A 23,436-nucleotide genomic window follows, 5' to 3' on the forward strand; every position below is an offset into this window, starting at 1 on the left:
CAGCGGCTCTTTATCAGCCTTGACTAGGTCATTTGGCCTACTGCCTGGAGGAACTGAAATTAAAAATGGTCCCCAGAACTAAACTAGACTCAGCTAAGAACTAACAAAGCTTGAGAAAAGCTTGGGTGGAAAAAGTATGTGGGAAGTGAGACAGGCGAAGCCTCATCCTTGGGGGAATTGGAGGAAGGAGAGAATTTGGGGGAGGGGCATATGTGGAACTTAATCTCTGCAATTAGTGTGACATTTTCAAGGAGAAGACATGAGTTTAGGATTAGGCTGAGGAGTGAAAAAGCAACAAGAGCTGGGAAAGGGGCCTGGGCCCTGAGTCCAGAGAGGTTGGCTCTTAAAGTAGTATACCTGTGGGAAGGGATGGAAGGAAAAGGAAAATATGCATTTGAGCAGGAGTGGACAGAGTCCCCACACGATTGAATTCCCATCTACGTTAGCATAAACCAAGGCCCGATTCCTATTATTCTCCATTTTTTCCTCCCAATATTCAGTCCTCCGACAGAGGGCATCAGACATGAAGTGCTCCTTACCACAGGTGCCCCCGGCGATCCCAGCCTCTGCACATGAGCTCCTTGCTCAGCCACTGATGGTTGACTGCATGTGTTAGTTGCCTAGTATAGCCAAGATTTCCCATTGGCACTAGACCCTTGACAATCCCCTATCTTGGAAAGGTTATAAAATAGATCTTGTCCTAGTGCCCCCAAGGACTTAGCCATTTTTGATCTCAGGAATTCTTTTGCCAGTTGCTTTGGAAATGTGTGGCTACTCGCCAATACCACCACCACCGGTGCATTTTCTCTAATCTTCGTCTCCATCGTGGCCTGCTTGCTCAACACCTCAGGCCTCCCCGGTGAACCCAGAGTCACTGATTTATTTGAGGTATCACAAACATTCATGTCAGCCCTCAGGTCTTGGCTCCTAATTACAAGACTGGATGAAATGCAACCTACTGCAACAGTATTTTATTTTATTTTATTTTATTTATTTATTTTTTCTAAAGACCCCATCCATTTATCTGAGAGAGAGAATGGGAGACAGAGAGCACGAGAGGGGAAGGGTCAGAGGGAGAAGCAGACCCCTGCTGAGCAGGGAGCCCGACGTGGGACCCGATCCCAGGACTCCAGAATCATGACCTGAGCCGAAGGCAGTCGCTCAACCAACTGAGCCACCCAGGCACCCTGCAACGGTATTTTAAAGCCAACATTTTTGGCTTGACACACTTAAAATACAACAGAGTTTTAAACTTAAGGGAGGCACCCATTTAAACTTACAGAATGAGTGACAACCAGGCAGTGACAAGATGGCTGGGATGACTTTTCAGGTTGTCAGAGGCCCCCTGAAGGGAGAGAGGGGGGCAAGAACTGAGAAAGAAAACTGCAGCAGCCAGGGAAGCCTGAAGTGGGTTAGCTTCCTGCCAGGGCCAGGGCCAGGGCCAGGGCCTAGAACTGAGGCAGAGACCAGGGACAACGCTGCAACCTTCCACTGACAGCAGCTCTCAGATCTGGATCTCCTGGGACTGTTTCCTTCAAGTCTGCCCCCATGCCAATCCCCACACTCCTACGGGGCAGCCGCAAATTTCCATTTCTGTGGATTCCAGCATTCACTTTCACCGTCCTTTCTTTTTGCCAACATTTCCCCCAGCCACCAAGATCACACACTGGGCCAGAGGACCTCAGAGGCAGATCACACAGAGTCACATTGAAGGTTTGGTGGCATCCTTTCTCATGGCTTCCAACTATTGCCCTACACATGGTTCCCAGAAGCAAGACCCACATCTCTGACCGTCTCCTGGATACTTACTGCCACCCAGCTATGTTACTCTCATCTGAAACTCAGTATGTCCAGACTAAGGTCGTCTTTCTTCCAAAGCTGTTCCTCGTCTCGACTTCCCCATCCTGGCTCCAACCCCAGAATCTTCTGTGATGCCTCCCTTCCTCTGGCCCCTCATTACTCGGGCAGTCCCCAAGCAACCACAGCCTTCTCTTTCCAGGCTGCATCACTCTGCAGTGTAGAATGTCGAAGGCACCTCAGACAGTAGCCAACAGACCTCTAGTGGAGTCGTGGCATTGGTTTCCCGGTGATAACACAACGTAAAGGAGGAGGTGGAACCAGCGTCCTTGTGGCCTAAAACCCTGCCCGTTGCTCTTGCCCGCCATGTCTTCTTTCTGAAGGCCTATCGAGCTCCCACTCAAAAACTTGTAATCCAAGCTCTTAGCCAGTCCTCTGGGCCCCTCCCCGATTTTTCCACCATCGACTTTTCTGACTTTCTGTCCCGCTTCTTCCTGACACAAATAAGAGCCCTTACTAAGCATTTACCATGTGCCAGGCACTATTCTAAATGCTTTACGTGTATTAATCCTCACAAACTTAGGAAGGAGGGTGCTGTCATGATTCCCATGTTGAGGAATGAGGAAACTGAGGCAGGCCTCTTTCCCCAGTCTGCAGTCTCTCCCGTTCTCCATCTCATCTCTGTGCTTCACTTTTTTTCCCCAACACTGTTCAGCCTCTCTCTCTCTTCCAACGACTCTCTGACTCCCCCGAGCATCCAGCTGTCTTTCCCCTCCCCTTACTCAGAACACATCATCCACTTGTCTGGCCCCCTTGGCACGCTGTCTGTCCTGCTTTGTGTTGGTTGTTTCTGTGCCTGTATGCCATTCCCCGGCGGTCCCAGGTGCTCCTTCCAGAGTGTCACACGGGCCTTTGCTCCCTGGGCGCCTCCACAGTGCCTACACGCAGCACGCTCACCTCCCTTCTATCTGGTACTTCTGCTTCACTCTTGCAAGCCCGCACCATACCACACAGGAACACCTGGGCCTGAGCACCGTGTTGAGGCCAGATGGTGAAGGGGGGCCCAGCTGACAGATTCGGACTCCTCTCAAGAGGAGCTTTCGGGTCAGGCTGGTGGTTGAGTGTGACTGAGTTCCTTGCCGGTTACAGAGGCCCTCAGGCTCGCCTCCAGCCTGGGGAAGGACTTCCTTTGGGCTCCATAGATGTAGATACCACTCTGTTGGCCTCGCTCCTTCAACTCCCCCACTTATGGCCTGACCTTCACCAAGACAAGCCTGAGATCCATATTCATTTGGTTTTTTTGAGAATGAGTCTTTCTCCTCTTGTCCATGTCCTCTCCATGCCTGACAGAAGGCTGTGCCCTCATTTCCAGATTCCTTTCTTCCTCTTCTAGCTTCTCTGAATTTCCTGCCTGCCTCAGTGGAGTCCTCTTCCTCCTCCTCCCTGGCCCAGTAGCCCTCTCTCCTCTCCTCCTTCTTTGTCCCAAGTCACTGACCTAGGTACGTAGATTCTAATCAGAGCCCTGCTCTTGGCTTGCCCGGACAGGTTACTTTCCAGCTCTGGGCCTCGTTGTTCACATCTGTAAAAGGAGGCAGCTGGACTAAGTAGTGAGTGATGTCCTGCTGGAGCCCTACAAGTTCATTTTCCCTTTTACAGTCCTCCCCTCCTCCTCTCCCCTCCTGGCTCCCCTCTTGGGTCTTCTCTCTCCGGGGAGGCTTGCCCTAGCCCCTGGGGAGCTGTGGCCCCAGCTCCTGGTCCCTGTCTAGGCAAGCAGCCCTGGGCCTCCTCCCCAGCCCTGGCCCCGGCTCCACTCCATGTGGCCCGTCTGAGAGGCTGGCCCCAAGCCTGGCGGCAACTCCACATTTCTCTGTTTTTCCTTTTTTTTCCCTCTCTTTCCCGGAGTTAACAAGAAGCAGATGTGGCGCACGATGGTTGGAGAGGTGGGGGGAGGAAGGGGGAGGAAGGGGGAGGCTGGACCGCCAGCCAGACGGGGGGGGAAGGGAGCGAGCAAGAGAGGGAGGCGGGAGGCCAGGGCCCGCCCCACAGCCACTCTTGCGCCTCTCTACAGCCACAGGGGCAAAGCCCTGTCACCTCCAGGATCCGGTCATTGGGGAAAACAGATAGGGAGACCAGAGGAGGGCCAGCTGCGGCGAGGGGGTGGAGGCCCAGGAAGCAGCATCTGAGAGGGGCAGGGACCAGGCACAGGAGGCCAGGGGGCACAGAGAACAAACTCCCCTCAGAAGTGGAGAATAGGAGAGCGGAAGGAACCGAGGGAGGGACGGACAGGAGCCCGAGGAGGGAAGAGGAGGGGGAGAGGGGTCAGGCCAGGCGGCCAAGAAGGAGGCGTGTGGCTGGGGGCTGCCCAGGAAGCTGGGGACAGGACCCGGCCAGTGCTGTCCCTTGGAGCAGCGGCATCCCCTACTCCAGACAGAGGCGCCAGCGGCCAGGCCAGGATGTGCCTCTGAGGGCCACCGCGGAGCGCCCCCACCATGGCCCCCGGCACCCTCTGGAGCTGCTACCTCTGCTGCTTGCTGACCACAGCCGTGGGGGCAGCTAGCTACCCTCCCCGTGGTTATAGCCTCTACACGGGGGCCGGGGGGGCCCTCAGCCCTGGGGAACCCCAGGCCCAGAGCGCCCCCCGGCCTGCCAGCCGCCACAGGTAAGAGTCTGGGTCCCAGCCCAAGGCTGGACGTGGGTGGGAGGGTGGGTCAGAAGGTGGCTATCCTGGCCCCCGCCTTGGCTACCCTCCCCGGGGCTGAATGCCCTAATGCGGGGAAGAAGGGGAGAGGAAGCCCAGCCATCAGGTGGCTCCGCACGAGCCCACCTTCCTGCGGAGCATTTCTAGGGCCCCCTAAATAGATAGGTCCCCCTCTAACCTCAGGGGGACCTGTAGTTAGGTGCCCAGGGAAACGACCCTGAGGGGCCTGGGCCAGGCCTTCCTGCACGCTGCCGGCTGCGTACCCGCCTGGTGTCCTCCGGCAGACCTTTATCCCTTCCTTGGGCTTCATGGGCCCATCCAGTGACCTGTGATTCTTCTTGACACCGCTCCTGCTCTGTTCCTTTGGGCTCTCCAGCCGGACACAGATCAAAGGCCAGCTTGAATGGGGCCAAGAGTGTACAACGCAAGCCCCAAAGCGGGCAGGGCTCATCAATGGCTTATTCTCTACTTAACCCTGAGCTGGACCCCTGCCTGCCCTGTCCTCTCCCCTGAAGGGTGGGTGGAAGCCAGCATCCAGGGGATCACCAGAGGGACCCAGCCAGCTGGCGCAGACAGGCCACGCCAAGCTGGGGATTGACACAGAAAGGGACATGAATGAATGTGTGAATTCAGAGGCTCCCCAGGACCCCCCAGCCTTGAGGACTGACTTCTTGTAGTTACGGTTTTCCATTCTGTGCCTCCTCTCGCGGTTTTGAAAAGTCCTTACCGACTCCCACTGCTCAGGAAGGCGTGGGGGCAGCTGCCCCTGCCAAAGCCCTGGCTCCCACTGGTCCCCGGGGGGCCCTTCATCTTTTAACCCTCCCTCAGCCCCTCTGGTAGCCCCTGGGTCCTCCTCTGGGGCTTGTGTCTCTGGCCCTTGGGCCCAGGTGGGGTTGTGCCTACAGGAACTGGTGTGCCTATGTGGTGACCCGGACAGTGAGCTGTGTCCTTGAGGATGGAGTGGAGACCTTCGTCAAGCCTGACTACCAGCCCTGTGGCTGGGGCCAGCCCCAGTGTCCCCGCAGCATCATGTGAGCTCCAGTGCTGGGGAATGGGTACTTGGTGGGGGCTGGGCTAGGGCAGAAGGAGGGTAGCCAACTCAGGGAATCTGTGCAAAGCAGGTAGCCAGGGGCAGGACCAGGGCCTTCAGTCAGAGCCATTTTGAGATGACACCGAGGCAACAGTTTGGGGCGGATACTGAGGGCAAAGTTACCCAGACCACCCCGCCAGCTCCCAGACACCTTCTCTGGGCTGAGTCAGGCTCAAAATGAGGAGTTCGAGGTTCCAGCAGAAGACAGGGGGAGGAAGAACAGGGATTTGGCCCTTGGCCAGCAAGCTGACAGCTGTCATCTGAGTACGGCCACATGCCGGACAGTATGGGGGACTCAGCCTGAGGGACAGGCCTTGTCCACCACCAGCAGCTGCCCATCTCTGAGGACGTGACTCAGGGTCGCTGCCAGTACAGGGAGGAGTAAAGAGGCCTCCCTCTGCGTCTCCCAGGTACCGCAGCTTCCTCCGCCCTCGCTACCGAGTGGCCTACAAGACCGTGACGGATATGGAATGGAGGTGCTGTCAGGGATATGGGGGCGATGACTGCGCTGAGGGTCCCGCCCCACCGCTGGGTCCTGCACCTACCACACCACGGCCCCGGCCCCGGCCCGCCCGCCCCAACCTCTCTGGCTCCAGTGCAGGAAGCCACCTGAGTGGACTAGGTGGGGAAGGTGAGTATGGAGCCACTGGGGAGAGAAGTGGGAGCTGGTGCTGGCTGGAAAATGTGGGGCCAGGCTGCCGAGGGAAGAGCTCCATGCTCCAAGTCAGAAGAAGGGGACAGAAGGGAGTGAGACCCCTGAGATTCTCTGCCTGTGCGTGCATTGTGTGTGTAGTGTATGTGTGTGTTGTGTGTGTGTGTGTGTGTGTGTGTGTGTGAGTCAGAGAGAAACTGAGAATGAGATCAAGAGAGAAAGAAGGCAGAGAAAGAGAATGTGCTCACGCACGCCCACATGTGGCCGAGATACTTCCCAGTTGGGAACGGCTGCGGGAGGAAGGGGGAATTCCTTCCAGAAGCTTGGTCACCAAGGGGATAGACCGTTCAGACTACAAGTCCTAGAATGCACCGCACCCGACTACAGGTCCCAGGCCCCTCGGTGGCCTCTGGAGACTGCAGGTCCCAGAATGCAGCAGTCCCCGTGGCCTTCTGGAGTGTGCGTGCGCGCTGGGTACTGCAGACGTGCTGTGTTTGCCTGCCAGGGAGATAGTCATGCTGTAATGATGGAAACAGGAACTTCTGGCTGACTCCCCCACCTTCCAGCCAGAGCCCCCGCAGGCTTCCCGTGGAACCTCGTCTGTCCCTGGGGTGTTATGGAGAGACGTTGCTCGGAATAGCCACTGTTGTGGGGGCCGCAGTGCCTCCCCACATTCCCATTTCACAGATGAGGAAGCAATTTCTGAAAGACACTCTGGACAGTAGACTTGGTGGTCAGATGGATGAGCTGGGTTTGAAACTTAGCTCTGCCGCTTGTTAAACTTGTAATCCAGGGCCCAGTTCCTTAATCTCCTCCAGTTCTCTTTCTCACGGTCTACCAAATGGGAAAAGCTGCCGTGTCTGTCCAATGGAGTCTGTTGTAAGGGGGGAAGAGCCATGGTACGGTTTTGGCCTAGAGGCATTCAGTGAATGGAGTTTCCTTCCACCTTTTCTTGCCCAAAGTACCCAGCTAAGGAGTGGCCGAATCAGCGGGGACCTCGGGTTGGAGCTGGGGAGAGCAGGGCCTGGGAGGTAGGCACTGAGCCCTGAGGTCCGGCTCCGTGCTGATGCCTTCCCCTCTCTGCCAGGTCCTGGGGACTCAGAGAAGGTGCAGCAGCTGGAGGAGCAGGTGCAGAGCCTGACAAAGGAGCTGCAGGGCCTCCGAGGTGTCCTGCAGGGACTGAGTGGGCGCCTGGCCGAAGACGTCCAGAGGGCTGTGGAGACGGCCCTTAACGGGAGGCAGCAGCCCGCAGATGCGGCGGCCCGCCCCGGCGTGCACGAAACCCTCAGTGAGATCCAGCAGCAGCTGCAGCGCCTGGACAACCGCGTCTCCACCCACGACCAGGAGCTGGGCCATCTCAACAACCATCACAGCGGCGGTGGCGGCGGGGCCCTGGAACCCACCCCGGCCCCTCCGGGCCCCAGTGAGGAGCTGCTGCGGGAGCTGGAGCGGCGGCTGCGGGAGTCCTGCTCGGTGTGCCTGGCGGGGCTCGAAGGCTTCCGCCGGCAGCAGCAGGAGGACAGAGAGCGGCTGCGGGCCCTGGAGAAGCTACTGGCCTCCGTGGAAGAGCGGCAGCGGCAGGTCCCCGGGCAGGCGGTGGGCCGCAGGCCCCTTCACGAGTGCTGCCCTCCCGAGCTGGGCCGGCGGCTGGCCGAGCTGGAGCGGAGGCTGGATGTCGTGGCCGGCTCGGTGACAGTGCTGAGCGGGCGGCGAGGCACCGAGCTGGGAGGAGCGGCGGGGCAGGGGGGCCACCCCCCAGGCTACACCAGCTTAGCATCCCGCCTTTCTCGCCTGGAGGACCAACTCAACTCCACTCTGGGTCCCTCAGAACAGGAGGAGGGCTGGCCTGGGCGGCCTGGGGGCCTGCGCCACTGGCTGCCTGCTGTCCGGGGCCGACTAGAAAAGCTGGAGGGACTGTTGGCCAACGTGAGCGGGGTGCTGGGTGGGCGTCTGGATCTGCTGGAAGAGCAGGTGGCAGGGGCCGTGCGGGCGTGTGGGCAGCTCTGCTCTGGGGCCCCTGGGGAGCAGGACCCCCAGGTCAGCGAGATCCTCAGTGCCTTGGAGCGCAGGGTGCTAGACAGCGAGGGGCAGCTGCGTCTGGTGGGCTCAGGCCTCCACAAGGTGGGAGCAGCCGGGGAGGCCCAGCAGGCTGCACTGGAGGAACTGCAAGGGGTCGTGGGCCAGCTCCAGGGTCGCGTGGACGCGCAGGACGAGACAATTGCAGAGTTTGCAATGCAGCTGAATCTCACGGCCGCACGGCTGGGCCAACTGGAGGGACTACTGCAGGCCCGTGGGGATGAGGGCTGTGGGGCCTGTGGCGGTGTCCAAGAGGAGCTGGGCCGCCTTCGGGATGGTGTGGAGCGCTGCTCCTGCCCCCTGCTGCCCCCACGGGGCCCTGGGGCTGGCCCAGGTGTTGGGGGACCAAGCCGAGGGCCTCTGGATGGCTTCAGTGTGTTTGGGGGGAGCTCAGGCTCAGCCCTCCAGGCCCTGCAAGGAGAGCTCTCGGAGGTTATTCTCACCTTCAGCTCTCTCAACGACTCACTGCATGAGCTCCAGACCACTGTGGAAGGCCAGGGTGCTGATCTGGCTGACCTAGGAGCCACCAAGGACCGCATCATCTCAGAAATTAACAGGCTGCAGCAGGAGGCCACAGAGCATGCCACGGAGAGTGAGGAGCGCTTCCGAGGCCTCGAAGAGGGACAGGCACAGGCCGGCCAGTGCCCCAGCCTAGAGGGGCGATTGGGCCGCCTCGAGGGAGTCTGTGAGCGGTTGGACACGGTGGCCGGGGGACTGCAGGGCCTGCGCGAGGGCCTTTCCAGACACGTGGCTGGGCTCTGGGCTGGGCTACGGGAAACCAACAGCACCAGCCAGACACAGGCAGCCTTGCTAGAGAAGCTGCTGGGGGGGCAGGCAGGCCTGGGCAGGCGGCTCGGTGTCCTTAACAGCTCCGTGCTGCTCCTGGAGGACCAGCTTCACCAGCTCAGTCTGAAGGACCTCACTGGTGAGGGGGCAAGAGGAAGCATGCAGTGGGAGGTGGGGGGACCCCTTTCAGGTCCTTTCTTTCTCCTTCCTTCCTCCACAACAGCCAGTCTTAACCTTATATACTTTCTCCTTGCTCTGCCCAGCATGAATTACAGACCCACCACTGTCCTGGGGGTTGGTTTGTCCACAAGAGATGACCCAAGCTCCCAGCTCCCCACTCTCCCCTGGCAGCTCAGACAGGCCGGTGGGTAGGGGTGGGGTGCTGCTCTGACAGCCAGGTATCCAGCATGGGCAGCAAGGAGCCCCACCAACCTGCCCATGGAGCCACGACCTTCCTTGTCCTTTGGAAACTCCTTTTATGGCTTTCCCTCAACTTAATGTTGTCACTGTAGGGCCCGCAGGTGAGGCTGGGCCCCCAGGGCCTCCTGGGATACAGGGACCACCAGGCCCTGCTGGACCTCCGGGACTTCCAGGCAAGGATGGACAAACGGGGCCCGTGGGGCCACCAGGTATGTGAGCTGAGATTTCTATCGCAGCCAGGGCTCCCCACACCTCTAGCAGCCCGAGGCTTGACATGCATTCCGTTCTGAACTTGACAGAGAAGGGAGGAAAGGGGCAAGGAGTTGGGGGGGTGGGGAGTCCTACATGGCTGACAGTGACTAGGAGCTGGGACAGTTACTATATGGGCTAGTTGGATATGGTGGCTTTAGTACTGTATTGCAGACTAAGGCTGAGCTCACAGGGCTATGAAGGGTGTGAAAGGCTAGGGGCTAGTTGAACTGGATGGACCCTACTCTTCCTTTTCTTGATACCCCCATTCCTGCTTTGGAGTCTATGTGACACCTAGCACATTGAGAGAGACTCAGCAGATGTTTGCTGAGTGACTTAGTGAGAGCTGCCCCACTTCTCATTCCTCCCTCCCCTTTTCCCACAGGTCCCCAGGGAGAGCAGGGTAAGTTCCTCTCATTCGGTGCTGGAGGGAGGGGAACTGAACTAGGGGTTGGAGGATGGAAGGCCTCAGGCCGCCCTGGAGGGAGAGACCCAGGAGGGGAAGGGGGCCAGGCAGTTCTGCACTGAGCATGCCCTCTGACCCCTACCTTACCCCTACCCAGGAGTGGAGGGGGCACCAGCAGCCCCTGTGCCCCGGGTGGCCTTTTCAGCTGCCCTGAGTTTGCCACGGTCCGAACCAGGCACAGTGCCCTTCGACAGAGTCCTGCTCAACGATGGCGGCTACTATGATCCAGAGACTGGTAAGCCTGGAAGCAGTGGGGCAGGCCCTGGAGGCTGTGCAGTGATATGTTCTCATTCTTGCCCCCTCGGGCAAGGGGAATCTTTTCATGCTCTGGTTTGGGGAGACCCCTATTTCCTTCATTTATTCATTCTTACCACAGTTTGGGCTAAGGGTGGGGGGAAGGAGCGCTTCTTTTTTGGAGGCCTGGGGCTGCTGTAATGAACAAAACACCCAATGCCCTGGCCTGGTGGAACTTACATCCTAGTGGAAGACAGGTGACAAGACCCAGCAGCTCTCTCCTTAGCCCAGGAGTTCTGGGCCGGCTCCCCAACACCTCCCTGGCCCGTGCCACCTGTCTCCCCTCCTGACTGCCATCCTTGTCCCCAGGCGTGTTCACAGCGCCACTGGCCGGGCGCTACTTGCTGAGCGCGGTGCTGACTGGGCATCGGCACGAGAAAGTGGAGGCCGTGCTGTCCCGCTCCAACCTGGGCGTGGCCCGCATAGACTCTGGTGGCTATGAGCCTGAGGGCCTGGAGAATAAGCCGGTCGCCGAGAGCCAGCCCAGCCCCGGCGCCCTGGGCGTCTTCAGCCTCATCCTGCCCCTGCAGACTGGAGACACGGTCTGCGTCGACCTGGTCATGGGGCAGCTGGCGCACTCGGAGGAGCCGCTCACCATCTTCAGCGGAGCCCTGCTCTATGGGGACCTGGAGCTAGAACAGGTGTAGACAGGCGGCTGGGCCCGACCAGCCCGAAGTGTCTACGCCCGCCGAAGAGCCAGCGGGGGTGACGGGGCTCCCCGGGCTCCCCGCCTGGGACGGGGCTCCGTCCTGGCACGGCAGCCGTAGGCGAGCCGCCGTCCCGTGCCCTCTGTGGCACAGGCGCCCAGAGCACTCCTCTCCATGGCCTGAGCGCGCCGGGTCGGGGACTCTGGGGTCCCCTCGTCCAGACTTTTGGCCTGCTCGCCGTCCCCTGCAGGGCCCAGACTGCGGAGGAGCCAATCCTCGCACCCTCGCAGCTCCTCCAGCGGGTCTCTAGGCCGATGCAGGGCTCTCCCGAGGGGCTCCGGCCCCCACCGCCATACTAAACTATTCAGGAATAAAGACACTTGGTTTTTCTAAAAAAGAAAACAAAACAAAAGAAACTGTCTGCTCCAGTATGTGTTCAAGGGTAGAGAGAAGTACAGAGGGGCCGGGGGGAGGAGGGAGCCCTGGGCTCCCTATCCTGGTCGCCCCCACCTCCCCGCTCGGTGGCTCTGCGCGCACTTGCCGTGCACCCGCCTGCGGAGAGAGGGGCCGGCTGCTTTGGGCCGCGGCCCGGCGCTCCTCCCCCGAATGGCTGTTCGGCCGGCGCCCGCCAGGGGGCCCTGGGAGCCGGCCCCGTCACGTGACCGCCGCCGCTCTCCTAGAGGTCCCCGCCGCTCCGCGACGGAGGCGGGGCCTCGAGCTGGGATTGGCTGGGCCTCGGGGGCGGGGCGCAGACGGCGCGAGCGACGGCTAGGGCTGACGGGTTCAGGGCGCAGCTGCGAGGCCCGGCTCAACTCTGCGGGTCTAGGGTCTGGAGTGCGAGCCGCCGGTGCGGGAGAGGGAGGGGCAGGGGGCGCCTTGGTACTGCACCTTTTTTTGCATTCAGGAGATTGCCTAGCTGCGCTTTAGAGAGGTTTGCGTTAGCTCCGAGGCTGTCTGGCAAGTGAGGAAACTGAGGCCGAGAAGTGGCAGGCGTTGCCATCTGCTGGGCCACGCCACCTGCTGAGGGGAAGCCGGGGACCAAAGCCCCGGGGTCTGCGCTCCCAGGCCCGCTTGAATCGGTGGGCGTGGGGAGCAAGGGACCTGCTCCCTTCCCTCCCGGCTGCAGGAGCCTCCTTGGGGGAGGAGCTCGGGACGCAGAGGAAGAGCCACGTTAGCCCCAGGAGCAGGGACACAATCCTCTGGGATAAGAGGCAGAGCCCAGGAGGAACCCCGTCAGCCAGGCGGGCAGAAAGCTCCGGGAGCAGCCTCATGGAAGACAAGCAGATCCTGTGCGTGGGGCTAGTGGTGCTGGACATCATCAATGTAGTGGACAAGTACCCGGAGGAGGACACGGACAGCAGGTAGGGGCGCCCGGGCCCCTCGGAGACCCCAGGGGCCGCTGCAGCCCCGCGTTTGAGCCCGGCAGCCAAGACCCAACCCCAGGTCTGCGGGGCCTGGCCCCGCAGTGAAAGTCCAGCCTCAGGAGCTGGGATCCCGTGCCCTCCGCCCCGGAGGACCTAGGGAAAGAATTGAGGCCGTTAATAATAAGACCCAGGCTTTGGATAGCGCTGTGTTGGCCAATTCCCGTTTCAGGAATCATTATCCGCGTTTAGAAACTCTGAGATGAAGTGGTTTATCCAAGGGCATGCAACTAGTAAGTGGCAGGACCAGCTTCTTTCTTTCTAACAAAAAGACCGATGCACTTGTCTTTCACCAGCGTTTACTTCTAATTTATCTACTACGTATATCTCATCTGTTTCTTAAATAAATTTTGAGGTAGCTTTCAATAGTAAGTATGTGCAGGTAGAGTGCCAGAACGCTTAAAACCGCGGTATTTGAGCTTCACTATGGCTTCAGGGCTTGCTGGCACTAGAGGCAAATTTAGAAATCCTGTGGGTTATGGATGGAGCTGGCTCATGTGCCATGACCAACCTTTCCCTGGTGCTAAATTCCAAAAGGAGTTTACCAGAAGTCCTTTTTACAAAATCAGTGAACAACACCCTTCTTGGAAGTTGAAGAGTTGCTTGTTGGCTCTCGTATTTACTCTTGATAAGAACCTCACCATTGCACCGTAATCCCAGAAGGGCATTTCTTTGGGGCGGAATCTGAGCTTTTCTCTCGGTGCTGTCTAGTGCTTACAATACCGAGAATTGCTCCTTGGCTATCAGTTTTCTCAGCCAAGAACTGGATAAATGGCTAGTTCAAGGTTTAACGCAGACAAGACACTATAGCACTCATAGCCATGAATACCCAGTTCTCCCTGTTCTGATTGAGGAGAGAGACCCGAGTAGCCTCCAGGCTCTGGGCCCACCCAGCACTGTCACGTACTTTGCTTACAGCAGCCCATGGGAAGTGTGTAAGGGTCAGTGAAATCCCCTCCTTGCAGATGAGGAAGCAGCTACCTCTGTGGAGAAATTAAATAATTATTGTAAGGCCACATAGTTAATGAGTGGCAGAGCAGTAATTACAACTCGTAGGAATCTAGTGCTCCAGCCCTCTGTCGTCTCCTGAGCTCCCTCTCCCTTTGCTGCTGCCCGTCTCATGGAATTGACCCTTTGCTTCGGGCTGCTCTGTTTGCCAGAGGTTAGAGCCCTTGCCAGGGAGGGCAGGGACAGCGGGGGAGGGGCATAAGGGTAGGCTGCTTTGTAGAGCTAGCCAGGTCAAGCCGGCCACAGGACGCAGGCACAGTGAGGAGTTCGACCTCCTCAAGAGAACAGTGTGGGTTCCAAGGCCGCAGGTCCTCCCAAGGACTGGAGGGCCCGGGGAAGACCCAGAGTGCCACTTTCAACGACAGCTTCAGTGCCATTCCCTTTGAGCTTACTTACTGGAGAGGCTAGGATAAGGAGATCCTGCTAGCTCCCACCAGGACGGGCTCCTTCTGAAGGAGGGCACCGTGTTCTCCATACCCCCTGCTCTCGGTGTACCTCCTCCCCCTCCCCCAGCCCCATGGTTCTGCTCCTCTGCAGAGCTGTGTGGTTGTCCATAGGGCCTCTCTCTCTCTTTCTCTCTCTCTCTCTCTCTCTCTCTCTCTCGTGCCCAGCCCACCCGGCCCACCTCCTGGATTCTCGTGCCTCCCAGATGAGCAAGCCCAAGTGGGGACCCAGTTCTTCCCAGGCATTTCGGCCCCACCTCTCCTAGGCTCTCCAGGCTCCACCCACAGGCATCTGGGGACCCTCAGGAGCCACCACCTGGAATTTGGCCAGACCCCTGAGTTACAGCCTTGCCTCCCAGAGTCCAGGCCAAGAAGAGCCTTCCAGAAAGCATCCTCATGCTCAGCAAAGCATTTCTGCACAGGAAGTTGGGTATCAGTGTGACTTTGAAGGATTTCCACAAAGTAAAATTGTATACCCTCTCTTCGAAACCTCATCCAAGCCGGGGCCTGACTACTTTCCATTCACAACTACACAGTACATGGCAGTGGTTTTGGAGTCAGGCCGCCTGGGTTCTGATGGCAGCTTCGTCACTAACTCTTGGTGTGATTCTGAGTCAGTCAAATCCCACGAGGCTCCCCGTTCTAATCTGCATGAAAATTTCTCTAAAGCTCATAGCTCGAAAAATGTTTGTCCCTTTACAAACTAGTATCCTTCCTGACGGATCGTGAACCCCTTTTCCTGAGACTGAAGGGAACTTCAGTGTTAAGTTTTGTGTGCCAATATACCTTAGCCTAAAAATTCTGCTTCCTGTATTTCTCTTAATTAGTGGTTCTTATTGTAAGCGGCCACAGTTATTCTTTTTGGAACTGGAGGAATAGAAATGACAGCCTGCACTGTCTACCCCACGGTATTGTGGGCGCACAATGAGACATCATTAAAGTGCTTTGATGTGCATAAGTCACTGTTTTTGTTGTTGATAACAACGAAGCCCTGCAGGTGCATCTCCACTTGGTCTCCTCAGTGTACACCTTGAGTTAGATTTTCAGTCAAGATAGAGAAAAACTAAAGAAAAAAAAGGTAATCGTGTGATGGGGTGGCGTGTTAACTAACCTTCCGGTAGTGATCATTTTGCAATACGCCCGTTTCAAAGCATGTTGTGTACCTTAAATTTACAGAATGTTATATGCCCATTATATTTCAATAAAGTTGAAAGAAAGGGAAACAAAAAAAATGGAGAAAAACTGGTCTTCATCCAATAATCTTATTAACTTTTGACATTATTATGTAAGTTAGCTTCCCCCTTCCCTCCTCGCCCCCCACTTAAATGACCTCAATGTCCAGGTTTGCTCCCTGTCTTACTTATTTTAACCCGAGTTATTATTGAAGTGGGCTCCCCTGAGATGGGAGCAGGGAGCCGATTTGACACCTGTGGGAAGAGGCACTTGGCGTTCTCCAGCCATCGGGGTTGAAGGTGCGACAGCTCTGTACCTGGGGGAGAGGCGGGTCGTGGTAACTGAGAGCGGGGTCACCCACAGTGGAGCCTGCCTTTGTGATGGACCTGAATGCGTGAAAATGAGAAGGCTGGTCGAGATGCTTTCTGAGGGGGAGCTCCCAGCTTTTACACGTCACGGGCCCTACCCGGGGCACTGTGGCCGGCCTTGCTTATCCCGGCACCAGCCCGCTGCAGCTGCAGGGACCCTCCGCGTGTTTTGCAGGTGCTTGTCCCAAAGATGGCAGCGCGGCGGCAACGCTTCGAACTCCTGCACTGTTCTGGCCCTGCTCGGAGCCCCCTGCGCCTTCATGGGCTCCCTGGCCCCGGGCCACGTTGCCGAGTGAGTGGAGGAGGGAGCGGGAGGGTGGAAAAGAAGGAAGTCTTGACCCTGGGTGGGGGGAGGGGGCAGGCTGTAAGAAATGGGGTGGGATAACTCTGGATCCAGAGTGGGAGGGGGCGGAGTGGAGTCCCAGCGTCCTGGACCCTCCCCCGTGAGCTCATCTGCTGCTCAGGTGTTAAGGCTCTCCTGCTAAAGCCTTCATTTCCACAGCCGGTTTCCTTGGCCCCTCCCCGGAGCCTGCTCAGCTTCCCACCTCTTTCTTCCTTGCTTCCGACAGCCTCTGTGGTGGATATGACTTTGCCCTTCTCGAGTCCCCGTGGTCCCGGCTACGCTTGTGGCAGAAGGCAGTCAGGGACGTTCCGGACCCATCCTCCCCCGGGGGTGTCCAGCATCCATGGTCCTAGGGTTCAGGCCCGCGATTTCTTTCCCCGTTGAGGGGGCAGGGCAAGTGCTGGTGTCCTCCCTGTTCACTGCAGCCACAAGAGCACCCTGCCAGCGGACACCCTGAAGTCACGTGCTGACGCTGGGCCCAGACGCAGGCCCCAGCTCTCCAGCTACTTAGGCTGCAGCCCGTGGTGGCGTACACACTTCCTCTGTGTTGGCTGCCGCAGGGACCCAAACGCCCTTTGACCCCGGCACTGCCAGTTCAGCAAATGCTTATCAGGAGGTGAGGCCCACGCTTTGCCCACTGTGGGCACTAGGGCAGGCTGCCAGCTTGCTGGTCTGGGAAACTCAGCCCTTTGAACCCTGGTTTCAGGGGGGTTGCTGCCCAAACCCAGCCCCCTGAGTGAACTGGCACGAAACAGATCAGGGGGCAGGAGCCTGCCCTGTGAGGTGGGACAGAGGGACCTGGAGCCAGCAGCTGGTCACTTGTTAACTTTCTCGAGGGGCTGTCTTCCTTCCCAGCAAGAGGCAAGACCGTGGCTCTTGCTTAGGATAGTGGACTCGCCTTTATGGAATGATAATGCCGGGAGGAGGGCCATTCCAACTTCTCCCCATGTGTTTAACAAACATCTAATGAGCACCTACCATGTGCCAGGCACTGTGGGTGCAAAAAGTCATTTGGAAAACCAAACCATAGTTGGAATGCTTTGGGAAAGTTACTATTTAAAGGATCCTTGAGGTGTAAGATGAGGAATAATGCCCCAAGTTGGTACCTATATACAAGTCTGTATTGTCTAGCTTTGGTGTTGCCAAAAGTGGGGTCCAGCCATAGAGAGAAAGGTCGGGATGGTGGCTGGACTAGTGGTCACAGGATGCTGTCTCCAGAGAGGGCCAGGAAACGTGGGGCTGGCCCCCTTGTTCTGTGGGTGCAGTCTCCCCAAGGGGCCACCTCCTGCTCACTCTGATTGGAGGAGATTCTGGGGTGAGAGTCCCGGACCAGGCCCACTCTGAGGAGCGTTAGGCACTGGGAGCCAGCTCGCTGCCTGGAGGGCTCACCCTGCCGCGAGAGCCAGGGGCCCATGAGTGGCCTCACCAAGGCCGCACCGCTTCCTGGCTGGGCATCGTGGAGGCAGGGGTCGAGTGACATTGGCCCCGCAAGGGCCTTCAGAGAGAAGAGTACCGTGAGGATGAGTGTGTAGAGGGCAGCCAGGGAACAAAGTACCACCTTGGTAATTATTAATTCTGCCTAGGCTTTCCATGAAACAGGCCACGGTGCCCTCACCTGCTTTGTTCAAACAGGGTGTACATGCTCCAGGCCCCTGACCTGCCCCAGCCAGTTTAATGAATTTCAGCACATCCTTTCTGGCTTGAGTCAGACCGGAGGCCAGGTTCGGGGTTGGAGTTTACTTCAATCAGGATCTAAAAGAATGTCCCTTAGTGTTTTTCTCCCTGAGTTCCAGCTACGCGCTGCCGCCTCTCCTGCGCCCTTGCACCTCCTGGGACAGCAGGGGGTTTCCGGTTTCCTCCCGCCCCCTACTCCCCCGCTTGCATCCAGGGTCCGCAGTGGCCCTGCCACCGGCCCTCCAGTCCCCAAACCTTTGTCGAGCCGCACCTCCCCGCGGGTTACTCCGTCCCGGCAGTTTTGTCCAGGATGACCTCCGCCGCTATTCCGTGGACCTACGCTACACAGTCTCCCAGACCACGGGCTCTGTCCCCATCTCCACGGTCATCATCAGCGAGGCCACTGGTAGCCGTACCATCCTCCATGCCTACAGGTTTGTACGCCTGTCTGCGCCTTGCCAGCCGCCGCCGCCGCCGTCACTAACTCTCAGAACAGGACCCTTCTTCTCTGAGAGGCCCATGGGCTCCAGCACCCCTCCCATCCCTGCAGGAGGTCCAGGCCACTTATAGGCTCTAATCTGTGTCTCCTTGCCCTTCCCTTGGCTCGGGCTCCGCCCCAAGCTTCCTGGTGGCTGACTTCAGGCAGCGGGGCGTGGATTTGTCCCAGGTGGCCTGGCAGAGCAGAGGGGAGACCCCATGCTCTTGCTGCATCGTCAACAACTCCACTGGCTCCCGCACCATTGTGCTCTACGACACGTAAGGCCCCCTGGCCTCGCCCTCGCACAGCCCACCAATCAGTTCCCTCGCTCGCCACCCCGGGCATCCCAGCTGCCTGCTCTCTGCCGCCTCTCTTGGTACCGGAAATTGTCCCCATGCCAAACTGTTCAGTGATTTCTCAGTTGTTTTCAATTAGGGGAGAAATGAGGGGGGAAGAGATGTGCTTTGCTCTGCCTGGTGCCTTGGCCTTGGTCAACACCCAGGATGGGCAGGCAAGCCTGTGCAGGACATAATTCATGATGTGATTCCTTCATAATTAGTCAATCAGCAGCCTGGGAGTGGGTGTGGGGAAATTGTTCTGAGGAGAGAGGGGTGGATGGGAGATGTGATTCCAGCCATCTTAAGCCCTGAAGGGGACCCACTGGAATTTCCAGGGTCAGCCCCAGAGTTGCCAGCCTGCAGCATGGCACCAAGGAGCTGGATTTGGGTGTTCAGAAGAGATGAGCCCACCACAAAGGTCCCGGCGTAATGAAGCCACACACAATTCACAGGCATCGCTGAAGCAGCGGGAAGGGGAACATTGGGTCCGGAGATCAAGGCCATCAGATGCCATGTTAATTAAGGGGAAGGGATCCCCTTTAAAGTCCCAAGCTACTAGGGAGAGGCCCTGTGGACCCAGGCCCTTCTCATGTCTCCCAGAGTCCCTCCTGAAGAATCTCAGACCTTTAGTTTACTAAGGACTTAGTGTGCCAGGTAATGTGTTAGGGCTCAGGCGGTCCAGACCCAGCAGCCCTGGGGTTCAGGCTGTCCCTACCGCCCAGATGACTCCTGGACCTGGGGGAGAGGGGGCAACTATACTAGGACAAGCTTTATGGCCGGTGGTCTCTGGGCTCCGTGTGTCCCAGGGGGCATATGTGCTGGCAATGACCTTCTCCTTGGGCGGTCCTAGTCATCTGTCCATTAAGCAACGATCTGTAGCAACTTTTTTTTTTTTTTAAGATTTTATTTATTTATTTGAGAGAGAGAGAATGAGAGACAGAGAGCACGAGAGGGAAGAGGGTCAGAGGAAGAAGCAGACCCCCTGCTGAGCAGGGAGCCCGATGCGGGACTCGATCCCGGGACTCCAGGATCATGACCTGAGCCGAAGGCAGTCGCTTAACCGACTGAGCCACCCAGGCGCCCCTGATCTGTAGCAACTTTGATCAAGGACACCACATGGGTGTTCACAGGAAGAGGAGAGGAGCTCAGAGGAGAAACATTTGTTGCCCCCTGGCCCCAGTGCGAGCATATCCACACACATTACCTCCAACTACAGCAGGCTGGTGGGTTTGGACCCACTTACCAATGGCAAAGGCCCAGGTACACAGCTAATTAGATCGCTTTAGCTACAGACCATGGAGGGGAGGACATAGGTTAGGTGTAGGTCTCTGGTCAAGGCAGACCCTTCCCGGGGCTCTACACCTGAGTCGGCGGAACTGTAAACTCATCCTCGAGCACCAACCTTGACCGCAGGGTTGCAACATGGAGCTGCCAAGCTTAGAACAGTGGTGCTGTCACTGCTGGGGCACCGGGAGTGAACAGGACCAGGCCCAGAGCAGCCGTGGACTTTGTAGTTCACCGGGGCACTGCATGCTGGGAGCACGTGCGCCACTGGCGAGGGGGGATTCTAGGAGTTGTAGTCCCTGGTGCTCTTAGAGCGTTCTGGGAGATGTGGTCCCCAAGGCACACTCAGCTGGCCTCTTGACCCATGCTGCCGTTGAGTTTACCCCAAAGGGCACCCAGGCAGACTGCCTCCAGCCCCCTGTCTGGAAGGAGCCGAGTAGGGCAAGGAGTGGTCAGGAGTTTGGCCTGGAACGGGGCCTGTCCTGGAGCTGAGCCTCAGAAGGCCGTGTTGGAGATCCAGTCTGGCCACGCAGCAGGCAGCACCAGGGATAGGGCCCCGGCCGCCAGTCAGAGATCCGGGCCCGGGCTCACCTCACCAGGCCTTTTCTCTCTCCTTTCTGTCCTGGGACTTAGGAACCTGCCAGATGTGTCTGCTACAGACTTTGATAAGGTTGATCTGACCCGGTTCAAGTGGATCCACATTGAGGCAAGTGCTGCCCTACCTGTGTTTTGAGGGGCTCAACCTGCCAGCCCCTTCACGTATTCTGCCTTCTTCATTTTTTTGAACCATGAAGTACGTCAAGATAAAGGACTCCAACCCCCCTCGTCCCCGCTCCAGCTTGCTGTGTGTTTTAAGGCCCAGAAAGCACCTTACTCGGGTTCACACAGCAGGATGTAGGCACCGGAAGCAGGATGCTGGCTCCAGGCAAAGGCCCACGCTTTCTGTGTCCAGGCTGCCCACCTCCTCCACACTCGGAGAAGGCCTGAGATCTAATCCTAGCCTTGTCATTTAATTCACCATAGATCCTTAGGAAAGTCTCTCATTTATTCCTTTGTCTCCTCGTCGGTGAAATGGCGGGGGCGGGGGTGGGGCTGGGAGGTGGTCAATAAGGTCTCCAAGGTCCATGACCGCTCTAGAATTTTGAAACTTCGGATGGCGTTCCGGCCCAGTCCCCCCTCGCCCACCAGCAGGGAGGGAAGAAGAAGCCAGAGCAGCTGCTCTGCCCAGCTGGCCCTGAGCTGCCCCGTCCCGCCCCACCCCGCCCCAGGGCCGGAACGCTTCAGAGCAGGTGAAGATGCTGCGGCGGATAGAACAGCACAATGCCACGCAGCCTCCGGGTCAGAAGATCCGAGTGTCCGTGGAGGTGGAGAAGCCCCGAGAGGAGCTGTTCCAACTGTTTGGCTATGGAGACGTGGTGAGTGGCCCACGCAGCTTCCCCTTGCCACGTGCAGCTCATTTAGGGTTTGTGGGGTATTTTAAGATTTTTTTTTTATTAGAGAGAGAGAGCACCGAGGGAGAGTGAAAGAGAGAGCAGACTCCCCGCTGAGCAGAGAGCGGGAGTGGGGGTCTTCAATCCCAGGACCCCGGGATCATCACCTGAGCCATCCAGGCGCCTCTCATTTAGGTCTTAAAAGGAACCAAGCGTTCCCTTGGTTACCGGGAATGCCTACCACACCTGGAATGGCTTGCTGTCATTAGCAGGTGGGGGGCAAAGAGGCAGGCCCCCAGCTTTGGACTCCCTTGCAGGCCCCAGTGGTGGCGATGGAGAAAAATTTCCCCATCCCAGTGGGTGCACGGGTACGAGAGTGGCCAGAGGGCTCCTAGAGCCAGCCAGCGCACCCGGCATGGGAGCATTTCCTCTCTGGGCCTCCTCCGTCTTTCCCCCTGTCAAATGAGGGAATAGGACAGTTCTCCCGGGTGTCCTCCAACTCTGGGGTGGGTGGCGGGCTGTGGGAGCCACCGAGGGGTGAGGGAGGATGGGAAGGGGACTTGCATAAGGTAAATTCGGGTAGTGCTGGGATGGAAATGAGTTCTGAGGGACAATCCTAGCATCATAGCCCAAGCTGGTTGGGCCTCCACCGTGGCTGCCCGGAGGTGTGGATGCCTGAGCCACACGGCAGGTTTTTATTTGATTGGTGAGGGTGGAGCTCAGCTGAAGTATTTTTTAGCAAAACTCCCTCTGGCAATTCTTTTTTTTAAGATTTTATTTATTTATTTGACAGAGAGAGACACAGCGAGAGAGGGAACACAAGCAGGGGGAGTGGGAGAGGGAGAAGCAGCCCGGGGTCCTGGGATCGCGTCCCTCTGGCAGTTCTAACGTGTAGCTGGTGTTGAGGAAGCTCTACAACCCCTGGTCCTTTATTTTAAAGGTGAAGAAACCTGGCCCGGAGGGCATAGTTGTACCAGGAAAACAAAGCAAACCGCTCCTGAGAGCCGGGCGCGTAACTTGGCAGCGGTAGCTTTCACCGCAAGATGGCGCTCGAGGCTCGCTCTGGATTTTCAATTGCAGGGACATTCGTTGATCTCAGACCAAATAAACCAGGGACTTTTGTGCCACAGTTTACAGGGCTGGCTTCTAGCATATCTTGAGCAAGTGTGAAAACGCATTCCTGTGGGACAGTGAGATGCTACGTTGGGGATTTAGGCGAACATGTTGGAGGAGTGGCATTATAATATGGGGGCAACGCTAGGCTGCTGGTGGTGAGTGACTGAGCGGGGACTGGGTTTGGGGGACCGTCAGCCTCTCTTCCACTGCCCACAGGTGTTTGTCAGCAAAGATGTGGCCAAGCACTTGGGGTTCCGGTCAGCGGGGGAGGCCCTGAGGGGTTTGTACGGTCGTGTGAGGAAAGGGTGAGTAGGGGGAAGCCAGGAAGGGGCCTTAGGTGTGGAGAACCAGTGAGTCTGGACGCGGGGAGGGGGCGGCACTGCCCTGAGGAGGGGGGTGAGGCTGGGGGCCAGGGGCGGGATGACGACCCAGCTGAGTGGAGGGGCTTGCAGGGCTATGCTGGTCTGCGCCTGGGCTGAGGAGGGCGCTGATGCACTGGGCCCTGATGGACGGCTGCTCCACTCGGACGCCTTCCCTCCACCCCGGGTGGTGGATACTCTGGGGGCCGGAGACACCTTCAACGCCTCGGTCATATTCAGCCTGTCCCAGGGTGAGTAGGCCGGCAGGAGGCGCCAGGCTGAGGCCTGCCCCTGCGCGGAGGACCGGGCTGAGCCAGCTCTCTGTCCCTCCAGGCAAGAGTATGCAGGAGGCCTTGAGGTTTGGCTGCCAGGTGGCCGGCAAGAAGTGCGGCCTGCAGGGCTTTGAGGGCATCGTGTGACTGCCCTGTGGCAGGGGGCACTGGCTCACACACCCCCTCCCTGGAGGCTGGCGCCTCCATCCAGCCTGGCGTCCGCGCTGCCTGTGGAGGGCGCTCCCCCTGTGTCCTGGGGGCTCACACCGCCAAGCCGCCAAGCAAATAAATCTCCTGCCACAGAGCCGGCTTCCTTCTGCCAGTCTGTTTGTCCTTGATGTCTGAGCCGCTCTGGCTGGGGATGCCAGAGGCTTTGAGGCTACAGCCCGTCACCTTCTTTTTCTCTATTCCTCAAAGTGACCTCCCTGCGTAGGCCCGGAGGAGGGGCGGCCTACGCTGGAGAAGCGGGAAGTACCCCCGACTTGCCACCAGCCGTGCCCTTGCTGGAGGCCCAGCTGGTTCTGGTGAAGAGGAGCCACAGGGGATGGGCAGAG

General features: G+C 58.2%; 2 protein-coding genes across 4 annotated transcripts; both read left to right on the forward strand.

Annotated features, from left to right (window-relative positions):
- Positions 1-3,817: 3,817 nt before the first annotated feature.
- On the forward strand, positions 3,818-11,572 carry EMILIN1 (elastin microfibril interfacer 1). The gene is made up of 8 exons (XM_035000754.1): positions 3,818-4,456; positions 5,401-5,526; positions 5,996-6,216; positions 7,325-9,238; positions 9,612-9,728; positions 10,154-10,171; positions 10,332-10,469; positions 10,838-11,572. The coding sequence occupies exons 1-8, from the start codon at positions 4,287-4,289 to the stop codon at positions 11,173-11,175; spliced, it is 3,042 nt and encodes a 1,013-aa protein (XP_034856645.1). The 5' UTR covers positions 3,818-4,286; the 3' UTR covers positions 11,176-11,572.
- A 370-nt stretch (positions 11,573-11,942) lies between these two features.
- KHK (ketohexokinase) lies at positions 11,943-23,250 on the forward strand. 3 transcript variants are annotated; one of them, XM_035000760.1, is made up of 8 exons: positions 11,943-12,536; positions 15,764-15,880; positions 18,227-18,361; positions 20,339-20,411; positions 20,974-21,120; positions 22,468-22,556; positions 22,704-22,861; positions 22,944-23,250. In XM_035000760.1, the coding sequence occupies exons 1-8, from the start codon at positions 12,445-12,447 to the stop codon at positions 23,027-23,029; spliced, it is 897 nt and encodes a 298-aa protein (XP_034856651.1). In that variant the 5' UTR covers positions 11,943-12,444; the 3' UTR covers positions 23,030-23,250. The 3 variants fall into 3 exon arrangements, with proteins under 3 accessions (XP_034856651.1, XP_034856648.1, XP_034856649.1); XM_035000757.1 differs by lacking the exon at positions 18,227-18,361 and adding an exon at positions 17,905-18,039 and having other exon boundaries at positions 22,944-23,246; XM_035000758.1 differs by lacking the exon at positions 18,227-18,361 and having other exon boundaries at positions 22,944-23,248.
- Positions 23,251-23,436: the final 186 nt, after the last annotated feature.

The sequence above is a fragment of the Mirounga leonina genome, unplaced genomic scaffold, assembly GCF_011800145.1.
Source record: "Mirounga leonina isolate KUSES-001 unplaced genomic scaffold, KU_Mleo_1.0 Mir_125, whole genome shotgun sequence".
Lineage (NCBI taxonomy): Eukaryota > Metazoa > Chordata > Mammalia > Carnivora > Phocidae > Mirounga > Mirounga leonina.